The sequence below is a fragment of the Primulina tabacum genome, chromosome 3 (assembly GCF_025594145.1).
Source record: "Primulina tabacum isolate GXHZ01 chromosome 3, ASM2559414v2, whole genome shotgun sequence".
Taxonomy (NCBI): Eukaryota; Viridiplantae; Streptophyta; class Magnoliopsida; order Lamiales; family Gesneriaceae; genus Primulina; species Primulina tabacum.
The window spans coordinates 35,390,350-35,404,972 of record NC_134552.1 but is presented as its reverse complement, the minus strand read 5'-3'; the positions used below and the strand labels follow the sequence as shown (position 1 = coordinate 35,404,972).

Below are 14,623 nucleotides of genomic sequence, written 5' to 3'. Positions count from 1 at the left end.
CCCGTTGAGAAGTAAAATAGTTCAATGTGTTGAACAACTTATAAAAAAGTTTATAGGCACAAGAAAAATTAGAAGTATGACTTCTATAAGGGGAATGTAACTTTTAATTTGTGGAAGTGTTCCTAAATTAAAATTTTGACAAATAAATAAAGTTTTTGAAAATTGTGATTTTCATAAACATTATTATGGACTAAATTAAATTAATTCAAGTGTTGAATTAATTAAACACTAGTGGACCTTGTAGAGTCCAAATAATTAAATTAATTCAATTGTTGAATTAATTAAACTACACTGGGCCTTGTAGATCCCAATTAGAGATAATTATTAAACTAGTGGGGTTGAGTAAAATCAAGTAAGGTTTAAATGGTCTCAACTATGTTTGAGATATTTAAAATAAAGTCTATGGATCTTGTAATTGTTACAAGCCCAAACAAATTGCATGCTTGGAAGGTGAAGGATTGGAGGCAACTTTTGAGTTAATGGCATGGCATGCACATGCAACGTTTTACTACAACTTTTTCTACAACCAAGAAAACTTGTCCTCCCCTTCACTCCAAGCTAGATGGCCGAAATTTTGAGAACATTTCCTTCAATTTTTGCTTCTTCAATTTGTTGAGGAAAGCTTATTTTTCTCATGGAAAAATGCCTTACATTTTCTAGTGCAAGTGTAAGGTGGATCTTCCTTGTCGGTGGTGGGCTTAATTTTTGAGCAAGGTGTGCTCTTGGAAGCTTGAAGATTTGTCTTGCCATTGAAGAGTTTAGTTGTTTGACAACTAAGCTGGAGCCATCATCAATCTTTTAAGATTGATAGTTAATTTTCAAAAACAGCCTACGAATGTCATTTTGTCTTTTATTGTATTTGCTACACACTATAGTTTAGGGTGCTCGGTTTCTTGCTAGAAAAATAATTTTGAAACTTCTGTTGCACAAGCAAGCACCTTAACCGATCCCCTTTCAAGCCAATCCATACGCAATATGATGTCGAACTCCGGTAATGGTAGCACAATCAAATCTGCCTGTACTGCATACTTCTGTAACCAGAGCTCCAATCTCCTCACTATCTGGGAAGTGAACATCTGATCCCTGGATGAGATCGACACTCTGAACCCTGAATCCATTGCTACTGGTATGATCCCTAGTCGCTTCACAAAAGATTCGGATATAAACGAATGCATAGCTTCTGAATCTAGCAATGCATGCGTGGCTATACCTGCAATACGTATCCTCTCTGCGACAAACATATCATCAAATCTAATAGAGTTGGAATTAAGGGATTTCTTATCAAAAATTAACCCAAAACCCTAGAAAAATCACTAAATTAACCCAATCATCATTCCCCAAAATTCGAAATTCATCCTCAAAAAAATTAAAATTGCAATTTATCCCCCTTAAAGTTTGAAAATTGCAAATTGGTCCTCCCATTATTCAAAAATTTGCAGTTTAGCCCTTTAACATTTTCGAATTTAACCCCGAAAATCTTGATTTTTAACAATTAAGTCCTCAATTTACCAGTTCATACAATTGGGTCCCTAAAATTATAAGATCAAACAATTAAATTCTTAATTCCAAATAGGTAGAGCATGCATCTTATTTCCTTCTATGTTATTAATCCCAATAAGTAAATCATCAAGCAAGCATTAAATCCAAGCAATAATGCGAAAATTAAAAATCTTAGACAAAATGGTTACCGATAATCAGTGTCGAGTCTGGCGCTGCCTACGCCTCCTCGGCATGCATCTCATAAACCCGGCCAGTAGTGGGACCCTTGTTCCTAGGGTAATCCGTTGCTTTATGGCCCTCTTGCTCGCACCACTAGTAGAAAAATCAGATTTTACTTCGGCAGGCTTTACTTCGGCAATAATAAATTACGAAGTAATACATTACCAATAACTTCTGTAATAACACAAGCGAAGTAAAATAATATATTTTACTTCGGATGTTTAAAAACACGGGCTTCACTATATTTTTTTATTATATTTTACTTCGGCATATCAATAATGATGAAGTAAAAAATAAGAAAAATAAGTTAATGCTGAATTAATAAGATGAACCGCGCAGATTAACAAAGGAAACTAAACTATACTGAACATTTAGCGACTGTTTTTTAACCGTCGCCGATTTAATCAGCGACGGTTTAAAAAACCGTCGCTATTAGCGACGGATTTTCAAAAACCGTCGCTGATTAATATCGATTATATCATATATCTTCAGAGACAAGCTCATATATCCTTCCCATCCCAAACCGATTCTTGTAAGAAAGAAAGCCCCAATCCCAAACTCCCATCCCGTCGCCCATTCTCTTCCCCTCTCCAAATTGTGACGGCTTGCACCACCAAAAATGGGTCGGTCGAGCACTCTACACCTAGCCCAGGACCTGTAGCTTGCATCTAAGGTAGAATTGAAGAAAATAAGCTTGAATCATTGGTGATTTTGCGACCTGAACCGCACGCAGTTTCTGTCCCATTTTGGTGAGTTTTTGGTTTGTTTTGCTTGGGTATTTTTTGGTTTGTTTTCAGGTCGTGAATAGTAACTCCGGAGAGATTCTGGTGTGTCACAACCTCGAGAGCGATGGCGATTAGTTCAAGCTCGGATCTTGGTAAACATTGGGCTCAAATTCCAGCTTTGATTCATTTAAGTAGGCTGTCGATTTGCATCTTCTGAACTCGCCAAAAAAGGTTTTTGTTAATCTTAAACTATTTAGTTTTTTTTTTATCAAGATCAGGACGTTGCTTTCTTTCTCAAAAATAAATAAGAAGTATGTTTTATTTTTATGGGCTTGAGTTGAGTGTAGAGTTAATTGTGATTGTTGCATTAACTTTTCAATTTCATTATAGGGTAATCTGAAACAAAGTGGTTCGGTTGAGTGTGAATATTTTGTGATGAGGTACATGAAAGAGATAGTCGATTGCGATGATCCACAGTTGAAGAAGATGGTGAGTTTTTTCTTGGGATAAATTTGTTGATTGATTGAGATGAATTGTTGTCATTAAGATATATTTTATTGTTGAGATAATGGGTTGCCATTGGGATATATTTTATTTTTAAGATAATGTGTTGTTGTTGAGATATATTTTATTGTTGAGATAATGTGTTGTCATTGGGATATATTTTATTGTTAAGATAATTGCTTGAGATGAATTGTTGTCATTGTGATATATTTTATATTAGTAATAAAAAAAGGAAATTTTGTTCCTGATTTTCATATCTTCTGTGTTGTAATCTTAAGCTTTTGTGTTTATTCTGTTTATTGCTGATATATGTTTTGGTTAAAATACTTTCTTTTCATTTGTTTTATTTGATGGGTTGTTGGTTTTATCAAGAAATTTGAAGCCCAGAAATCATATACGGGATTATGATTCTGGACTGTAAGTGTTGTCATTTTTTCAATACTCTTGTACCATTTCCAAGTGGCACAAATTCAATCTGTTCTTACTTTTAAGTTGATTTCGCTTCTTGAAACAAGAAGTTGGGTTGCTTCAGATTTTGTTGAAGTTTAAGGTGATCTGGTTTTGTCTTTTCCTGTTTTTTTGGTCTATATCTGTCCTCACGCAAATGTAAATGCAACTAACCATCTTGAAGGATTTGACTGGTATTTAACATTGGTTCCCTCATATCGGATTGAACTCGAGATTCTTGTTGTCTGCGTTTATTGGTACATGCATCATGTTAATCATATCAAAATTGTCTCATATATTAATTCTTTTACGTTAATCCTCAAATTAATATGGTTTTACTTTTTGTGACAGCTTGTTCTTCGAAAAAAATATATTGTTCATGAGAAATTCTTATAATTGTTTTTAAGCATGGTTAATTATATTTGTGTTCCAAGATTAAGTTTTAATTTTCCTAGCTAGCTTGGCGGGTCATCCAGCCTTACGTTTTTTATGTTTTAATAATTATAATTGACACATATTTGCAGGGGCATATCCGAGTTTAGGGCGCGCATTTCTTCACCGGAAATTAAAGACAATTATGCCTTTTGTTTGTGTTTTGTATGCTTTCGGTTTGATGTGTTATATATGTGTGCGTTACTGGTCCATGGATAAATAAATTTGCTTGGTGTTCGATATGCTACATCATTTTTCTATTTGGGTGGTGACTTGTTTCAAGTTTTGTGGTTTTTCGAAATTATTTATATAATATCTTGATTAAATTGGTTTAGTAAGTGCAATTGTCTTCATGCAATTGGGGTAATCTGTAATGGATGTAGACTAGATGGAAACAACAGGCGCTATCTCAGCTGGAGAGTGGTGACATGTTATGAATTTTTATCCGGTGTTATTTCAAGATGCAAATGAAATAAGTTCGTACTTTCAAATGAAACCTGCCTCTACCAGTACTGATATATTTTATATCTGTCAATTTTTATTTGAAATAGAAGAATCTAATGTATTTTCTTTTTCAAATTTCAGTTTACAGGATGCATCAAGAACCAATATTACACCTAATGTCAATATGACGAGGTCAGAAGTGAATGGAGTGAATTTGTTTACTCCTATGTAGGTGCTTAGATGGATGATGTATGTGGGACAAATATTTTGTTTGTCATTGTGGATTTTTGGATATACTTTTGGTTTTGTGGATATATTTTTTGGCTTACTTGTGGATTGATGATTATGTAATTGTGGATTCGTGGATATTAATAATTTTTAGATGGATAATTTATGAGTTTAATTATATTAGTGTATAAATCATATATTACGAAGTCTTTTTTTAACAATTACTTCATCAAAAAAAAAGGAAGTGTAACAGGTAAATTACTTCGTTGTTATTTGCAAATTGTGAAGTAACATAATATTAAATACTTCGTCAATAAGAAATCAGAAGAAGTGATAGAATTAATTTACTTCAACATTGTTCTGTAAAAACGAAGTTGTTTTGCGCAATTACTTCATCAAAATACAAATTACTGAAGTCTTTCGAATTACTTACTTCGTCACTAAATGTAAATTGTGAAGTAACATAATATAAAATACTTCAACAAATAGGATAAATGCTGAAGTTATAGATTATATTTACTTCCACAAATAGGATAAATTGTGAAGTTGTTTGTGTCTATTACCTCATCAAAATACATAACTACGAAGTCTTTCAGATGAATTACTCGTCGATTATTGTAAATAATGAAGTAAAATATTATAAACTACTTCGCTAAATAATAATTAAGACGAAGTTATATATAATATATTACTTCATTATTTACAATAATCGATGAAGTAAAACACATTTCTTACTTCGGCACCGGTCCAATTCTGGACCGGTTTTCCTTCGGAAACCGGCCAAAGACTTCAGTATTTTCAATCATACAACTTCGGTTATTATGCGAAGTAAAAGGTACATCTATTACTTCACGTCCATATACTTCGGCAATTAACTACCTTATTACTTCATTGAATACGCGAAGTAAAAAGCGATTTTTCTACTAGTGCACACAAAGCAGTTAAAGGTCCCCCACATGAACCTACTAAAATGGAATCTGTTGCATTGTGGGCATGCTGTCTGTCGTCTGGCTTAGGCTCCCCTGGCGCCTGAGGAGGTCTCTGCTGCTGCTGCGGCGGCCTCCTACCCTGTCCCTGGGGCCTCTGCTACCAAAATGCTTCTCGCAAAGCCTGCTCCACCTAAAAAGCATAGGCGGTGGCCTCATCATAAACTGCCGGCCTCATCAGCATGACATCTAGGCAAAGAGTAGGTCTCATTTCATCAAGGAAATGCCTCAACTTCTGGGCGGCATCCCCTGCTATCATGGGCACAAAGTGGCAGCCCCTGTCAAACTTGCGGATGAACTCTGCCACAGATAAATCTCCCTGTCTAAGGCTCATGAACTCTCTCATCAGGCGGCCCCTGACGTCCGCTATAAAGTACTTCCCATAGAATAACTCCTTGAACCTGGCCCAAGTAAGGGTGGCCAAGTCCACAGCATGGGCGGCTGCCTCCCACCATAGGGACGCATCATCCCTCAGCATATAAATGGCGCACCTGGCCCGGTCGCCATCCCTCATCTGCAGATAATCAAAGTGAAGCTCTAGAGATCGGATCCATCCCTCAGCTAAGAACGGATCAGTAGTACCCCCGAACTCCTTCGGGTTGAGCCGACGGAACTGCTGAAAAACATACACCTGCGGTCTTGGAGCCTGCTGTACCTGCTCCAAAACTCTAGCCATATCCTCAAGAACTCGGGTAGCTGGGTCCGCTGGCGATGGTGGTGTTGGAGGTCCCCTGTGTGACGTACCGTACTTTTTACTACTTAAAATTTGCGGAAAAATTAAAAATTTTCTTAAATATAAACATCCATATGGTCGTCATCTCATCAATCATAAAAATATCTTTGAAATCATCCATCACCAAATAAATTTGCTAACAAAATACTTGTTCAAACCTCTCGCATCACAACATAAAATCAGAGTATTTTAAACTTGCATAAAAATTTTAAAATAACATGGGCGGTCCTCAGGTCTAGCCTCCCGCTCAGTGCAAGCCTGCTCCTTGGCCCCTACCTCCTGTCTCCTCATTGACATCCTCACCTGCATCGATCAAATCTAGTGAGTCTAAAGACTCAACACGTATAAACTGAGAATAGCAAGTAATACATAATAAAATCGCATGCAACTTTAAAATAGAATATACATACTTGAAGCTTGGATTTGAAATGAGGTTGAACTTGCATACATACATTGACGTGCCATAACTTGAAAGCTTTCATAAACATGCTTGCATACTTGATCATACTTAAACATACATGACTTCATTTTGCGTAGAGGCATGTTTCAAAGCAAGTGACCCATGCATAATAAACGCCTGATCAGACAAACCACAGTACTGGGCTGACAGGGACGTATCCACTGCCACATACATGAGATCCCCATTCATAATTTAACGGGATGGTTGGTCCCCGTTAATAATTTAACGCTTTCCAACCTCGATCTAACCCGTTCATAATTTAACGGGGTGGAGAGGTCCTCGGCCACGTTCACCGACTTCCAAACCCATTCATAATTTGGTCACAAGACATTTAGCATACCTCAAAAACTTAAAATATTTTCTTGCACGTCATTCATACTTACTTGGCGTTGAGGGATCCGTTGGACTTCGATCGGGGTCGTTGCTGCAACATACTAACGTGAATTCATAAGCTTAATGGGTGTAACTTAAACGTAACAGTCAAGCTTACCCACGAGTTCATACATTTCCTTAGGACGTTCTAAAATTCCCGTGACTCGACATTGTTAAACATTGCACTAAACCAAGACATCAAACCTCAAAGCATACCATAATATTTCCCAAAACTCAAGTACACGGACCCCGTGCCCAGGTCTGGCTCCGGGTCTGTGTGGGTGCGGTGGAATGACTCGTGAAGAAAAGGGAAGGCACGGACCCCGTGCTGAGGTCCGGATGGGGGTCCGTGTAGGTGCGCAAAAGTGAAACTCGGGAAGAAGTGAGGACACGGACCCCGTGCTAGGGTCCGTCTAGGGGTCCGTGTAGGCTCGCAAGGATGACACCGTGAAAGAAACAAAGGCACGGACCCCGTGTCAGGGTCCATGTATGGGTCCGTGTACCTACTGTGAACGCGAAATTACGAAAATTTTTGTGCATGTTTTGCTTAACTTTCTAGACTCGATTGCACGGACTATGAATCAACACCCCGAGACCCATCCTAGCATGCTATAACATCAAACCAATTTCGTACAACATCCAAAGCAACGATGTTCACCCTATGGCACATACAATTCAAAAACGTGGTAATTGACACCAACTCGATTCCTACGACTACTAAGGTGCTCGAGTACCTATCGACACTAAACGACATACAATAATCATACCTAGAAGTAACAACGAACGCCCGTTGATCCCCAACGAAGCCTGCAATAAATAAACTTCAAGAACGCATCAATATCATAATTTTCTGAAAACGCAGTTTGAGCAGTCCCACGAAAAACGCCATAACTCACTCAATTTTTATCCAAAAATTTCGAATCTTATATCAAATCGAAGGTATCAAAAAGTTCTACATTTTTTGTGTTGAAAGCTGTCTCAGATTCTGTGGGGACCCGGGCTCTAACTCAATTTTTTTTGAAATTAATTGGATCTTTGCTAGAAAATGTGGGTCATAAAAAAATTTCTTTTAACAATATCATAAACAAATGCATATAAACATGCACAAGGTCTTTATCTATTTTATTTCAACAACATAAATCCATGTCTTGTTTCATTTCATATATACAAACTAGTGTTCAATACCAACTACAAACCACATGTAGTACATGTCTATTGAGTAACCACTAGTAATCTTCTTCTACGCCCGTAATCTCCACGCTATCTCGATCTCTCATCTCTGTCGCGACCCAGATCCTGTCCCACCTGTCGTTATGCACACATACAGACACAACAACAGCCGAAAACTCAGGTGAGAACAAATCCCAGTATAAAACATGTATACATGCATATACACAATATAAATCATGAACATACTATCATGGATGTAATCAACAACAATACATCTTATAGACTATAAAACATAATCAGAATAAGTCAAGCAATGTAATTCAAACTCATATCTTTGACTCAATTCATATCTAATTCTAGGGATCCCGGTGTGAATAAGATGTAACAGGTCTCCCACCTATTCTCCCAATTGGGGTGGCGTTACATCTTATTCCTAAACTTCGGTCCTGTCTGTATCGAATTCTACAATCGGAGTGAATCTTCCCCTATGCTCCGATATCACCGAACGTTTAGCAAATTGGCGTATCTACCAATGACTCTCCTATCTCAGTACATATATATAAATCAATATAAAGTACAAATATAACAAGTATGTGATTTTGGGAAACTCAAATCGAATATCATTTGAGTTGTATCTTCCCGAATTCACATGAATTATACCTTCTTGTCGTACAATCTTTGTCGGGATCGAAGTCTATATCTGTCAAAGCTTGTCTATATGAATCTGAAATGGTAATGTTGAGATGTCCAATATCAATCCACAACTCAATTCAACATATGTATGAATCACTAATCAATCTTGATACATTTCGACAGCATAACGGCGTAATTTCTCGATACCGATCAACTCCACCAACAAGAATCAATATCATCAAGTCATATCCATCATAATCTATACATCATAAGCTCAAAATCTGCATAATCTCATACACATATATGCTGGAAAATCATATTACTCGCATACAATATCATTTCTTCGATCCGGTTTCGAATATACGTTCACAATAATCATAAGGACGCATAATCTCAATCATATCAAAATTTCCCCAACATCTTAACTTCAGAACATGCTGAAAAATAGTAATACTTACATCCTTACGAAGCTATCGAAGAGAGGAACATAAATCTGAACTCGCATTGAAAATCGGTTGATCGGCTTGTGTGCTATTCAATTTCTAAGCTTGAAGCAAACTTGAGAATTCTACCATGGTGCTCTCGGTAATCTGGTGTTGAAGGAAGAAGGAAAGGAAGACAACACATAATATATGCATGGCAAGGGCAAGTGTCTTATTTTTCATCAAACACGTTGCACCACGGGTGCGGTAGCTTTTCACCGCGGGTGCGCTTAGCTCTCGGCAGCCCCATCAAAAAATCAGGAACAACGACCGCGGGAGCGCTCATTCTTGGACTGCGGGTGCGGTAACCCTACTGTAGCAGCACCGCGGGTGCGCTCTGTCTGGCACCGCGGTTGCGGTGTCCCTACTGTAAAAATAGCCAACTCTCTGTCCATCAACCGCGTGTGCGGTATAAGACTAAGCGCGGGTGCAGTCTCTCTTTATCAATAAATTCAAGTTTTGCAACGTCGTTTCTCCCCGTCTGTTCTTGCATTCCTTATTCATACTATATATCAATTCAAACGTATCAACAAGAATCTCGGGCATTGCATTTCTCCCCCTCTTAGATATGAGTTCGTCCTCGAACTCGAAATCAATCAATCAAAGCGTGTAAAAGCAGCATTATAATCAAAACTGAATAAATACTCTTATCATGAAAATAGCTCGGGATATCTCTGTCTCATCTCCGATTCTGTTTCCCAAGTCGCTTCTTTAGTGCCATGACGACTCCACTGGACTTTCACTAGCGGAATAGTCTTCGTTCTGAGCTGTTTTTCTATTCGATCCAAAATCGGTAATGGTTGCTCAGAATAACTCAGTGTATCGTCAAGCTCGGCCTCATCAGGCTGAATGACATGAGAAGCATCAGGCATGTATCTACGCATCATCGATACATGAAAAACGTCATGTATCCCATATAAAGAAGGAGGAAGAGCAAGTCGATATGCTCGATCGCCAATCTTTTCAAGAATCTCGTACGGACCGATGTATCTAGGAGACAATTTCCCGCGTTTGCCAAATCTGACAACGCCTCTGAACGGAGAAATCTTCAAGAATACTCTATCTCCCTGTTCAAATACTAACGGTCTACGTCTGATGTTCGCATACTTGGCTTGTCTATCCTGCGCCGTCTTCATTCTATTCTGAATAATCTTCACCTTCTCAGTCATTTCATGAATCATATCAGGCCCAAGTTCTGGTACCTCAGATACATCATCCCAATACAGAGGAAATCTGCACTTCTTGCCATATAAAGCCTCAAACGGTGCCATCTCGATGCTCGTCTGATGGCTGTTGTTGTATGAGAATTCATAAAGTGGTAGTGAATCTTGCCAACTAGTGCCAAAATCTAGCACTACAGCTCTCAACATATCCTCTAATGTTTGGATAGTCCGCTCTGACTGTCCGTCTGTCTGGGGATGATAAGCAGTGCTCAGATGCAATGTCGTACATAAATCCTGCTGCAGACTGTGCCAGAAATGAGAAGCGAATTGTGGATCACGATCTGATACAATCGACTTCGGCACACCATGCAGTCTGACTACCTCTTTGATATATATCTCGGCCATCTGATCATGTCGGTACGTCATTCTGTACGGAATAAAGCATGCAGATTTGGTCAATCTGTCAATAATGACCCAAATCGCATCACAGCCCCGGGATGATCGTGGTAACTTCGTAACGAAATCCATGGAAATGTGATCCCATTTTCATTCAGGAATACCTAAACTCTGAATTACACCTCCGGGCTTCTTTCTCTCGGCCTTCACCTGTTGGCAATTCAAGCACTTAGACACAAAATCTGCAATATCTGACTTCATCTGTTTCCACCAGAATTGTGTCTTCAAATCTTGTACATCTTCCTGCCACCAGGATGAATACTGAACCGACTACAGTGCGCTTTTGACAATATCTGTTGTTTCAAATCGGAAACATCTGGCACTATAAGACGGTTATTCACATACAAAACATGATCATGTACCTGATATTCTGACTGATGTCCTGATCTGACCATCTGAATCGACTTCTGAATATTCGGATAAGTTCTTTGTGCTGCTTTAATTCTCAAAATCAAATCTGGCTCAACTTGAATCGTAGCAAGTCGTAGTGGTCTACTATCTGTATCAAACACTAATTCAGACAAACAGCAATCTTCAATCATATTCGAAACACCTATTGTCGATAAGGATAGGGAACATACCTTTCGACTCAATGCATCCGCTGTTGCATTCGACTTTCTTGGATAGTATTTGATCTCGCAATCAAAATCTTTTAACAAATCGAGCCATCTACGCTGTCTCATGTTTAACTCTGACTGAGAAAACAGATACTTCAGGCTTTTGTGAAACAGAGTAGATTTCAAACTTCTCGCCATAGAGATAGTGTCGCCATATCTTCAAAGAAATACGATGGCTGCCAATTCAAGATCATGAATTGGATAACGAATCTCGTGTGGTTTCAGCTGTCTCGAGACATATGCAATCACATGTCCTCGCTGCATAAGAACACATCCTAGCCCCCTGTGAGATGCATCACAATATACGACGAAATCACCAGTACCTGAAGGTATCGTCAACACTGGAGCACTAGTCAGTCGTTTCTTCAACTCCAAGAAGCTAGACTCACAAGCTTCAGACCACACAAATGGCGCATTCTTCTGTGTCAACTGGGTAGTCGGTTTTGCGATACTGGAGAAATCAATGATAAATCGTCGGTAGTATCCTGCTATGTGGGGACCCGGGCTCTAACTCAATTCTCTTGGGGATTAATTGGATCTTTATTCAAAATGTGGGTCAAATTTTCGCTTTTTAACATTAATTCAAATGTAAATAGTACGCATAATATCTTTCTTTATTTAATTACAACACATATAATATACATGTCATGTTTTACTACAAACACATCACTAATGTTTAATACAAACCATAAACTACGAGTAGTACAAATCTAGTACAATATCACTAGTGATCTTCTGCGCCCGTAGTCACCACGCTATCTTGATCTCATCTCTGCCGTGACCCAGATCCTGCCCCACCTGTTGTTATGCACACATACAGACATAACAACAGCCGGAAACTCCGGTGAGAACAAATCCCAGTATAAAACATGTATACATGCTGATACATAATCATAAATCATGAATCAAAGCAATAATAATGGGCTTCATAGTCTATGAAACCAATCTATATAAACATGCAATTCAAATCAAATCATGTCTTGACTCGACTCGACTCTACTCTAGGGATCCCGGTGTGAATAAGACGTCACTGTCTGTCACCTACCCTCCCAATCGGGGTAACTATACGTCTTATTCCTAGACTTCGGTCATGTCTGTATCGAATGTCTACAATCGGAGTGAATCTGATCTGAAGCGTCGATACCACCGAACATCTAGTTTGGCAAGTCTGCCAATGACTCTCCTATCTCAAAGGCTTGAATATAAATCTCTAAACAAGACATCATCATATGAAGAGATTTAAATATAAATCTATAAACAAATCAAATTCTTATCAAAAGATAAACAACAATTCTAGTATGTGATTTGGTTGGGAAACTCAAATTGAATCTCATTTGAGTTGTGTCTTCCCCAAACAAAACATGAATTATACCTTTCGTCGCACAATGTCTGTCGACGTCGAAGTCTCGATGACGAATCTGTCAATACCAAATCTGAAATGAAAATGTTGATACACATTCTATTAATCTCTAATCTCAATCAACACCTATCCAATTCAATACTTGATCTCGGTACAATTTAACGGCATAACGACATAATTTCCCGATACCGGTCAATCCAACTCTCAACATATATCAACAATTCATAAGTCTCAACTCATAATCATCATCATATATACATCATACTCTCAAAATCTGCCTATTCTCAATCAAAATATGCTAAAATTCATAACAAATGCATACGGTACTATTTCTTCGATCCGATTGCGAATATACGACATCTATAATCTCAAGAATCTCTGATAGTAACCATATCATAATTTCTCCAACACATAAAATCTAAATCATGTTGGAATTGAACAATATTTACCTCTTCTTGTAGCCTTGGTTGAGAAGATCACAAATCTGAACTCTAATTAAAATTCTGATGAAGATATCTTATACAATCAATTTCCAAAAGAAATAGAGCATGAAGGAATTCTTGAAGTCTCTCTCTCTCGTTCCATCTGCTGCAAATGAGGAAGAATGAATGACAATTCATATATATATATCTTGCATGTTGAGGGGCAAGTGTCATATTTTCCAAGTGACACGCATGACCGCGGGTTCGGTAGTTCAGGAACCGCGGGTGCGTTCAAGCTTCGGCGGTCCACCCACTTTCCAAAATCGACGACCGCGGGTGCGCTACATATAAAACCGCAGGTGCGGTGTCATCAACGCGGGTGCGGTTACATTTGAACCGCGGGTGCGGTGTCATTTCTGTAAATACTTTCCAACTCTCTGTCCATCAACCGCGGGTGCACTCTTTCTTGGACCGCGGGTGCGGTGATCCTACTGTAAAAATGACTAACTTTTTGTCCATCCACCGCGGGTGCGGTGCTTCTCTAGGCGCGGGTGCGGTCCCTTTCTTCAAGCAACACTTCATCTTTTCATTTTATCCACATACAATCTAGGGCATTACATTTCTCCCCCTCTTAGATATTAGTTCGTCCTCGAACGTGAAATCAATTAATCCAAGTATGTAAAAACAACAGTAAAATCAAAAGCTGAATAAATACTCACATCATGAGAATAACTCGGGATATCTCTGTCTCATATCTGCTTCTGTCTCCCAAGTTGCTTCCTCGGTGCCATGACGACTCCACTGGACTTTCACTAGTGGAATAGTCTTCGTTCTGAGTTGTTTCTCTTTCCGATCAAGAATCTGTATCGGTTGTTCAATATAACTCAACGTTTGATCCAGCTCAGCTTCGTCAGGCCGAATGACAAGAGAATAATCTGGCATGTATCTACGCAGCATCGATACATGAAAAACGTCATGTATCCCGGATAGAGAAGGAGGAAGAGCTAGTCGATATTGTAGAACCCGTAAATCAGTCTACGTTTAAGCCATGCATAATTCTAGATTTCTAAATTTAATTGACTTTATTGCATAATTATTTTAAATGCATTTATTTGAAGTTAATTATTCATTATTTCAGTTCAGTAGTTTGATTTTTAGCATTTCAGTTATTTCAGTGAGGCCGGACTGGAGTTGGAGTTTTGAGATAGAATTTAAGATCCAAAAAATATTTCCAGAAGTTAATTTAGCTAGCAAGTAAGTTCATTTAAGT

At 38.3% G+C, this 14,623-nt stretch overlaps 1 protein-coding gene across 1 annotated transcript; it reads right to left on the bottom strand.

Moving 5' to 3' along the window:
- Nucleotides 1–5,618: 5,618 nt before the first annotated feature.
- On the bottom strand, nt 5,619–6,161 carry LOC142538682 (uncharacterized). Its single transcript, XM_075643984.1, has one exon. It carries the CDS (start codon nt 6,159–6,161, stop codon nt 5,619–5,621), a length of 543 nt encoding a protein of 180 aa, XP_075500099.1.
- Nucleotides 6,162–14,623: the final 8,462 nt, after the last annotated feature.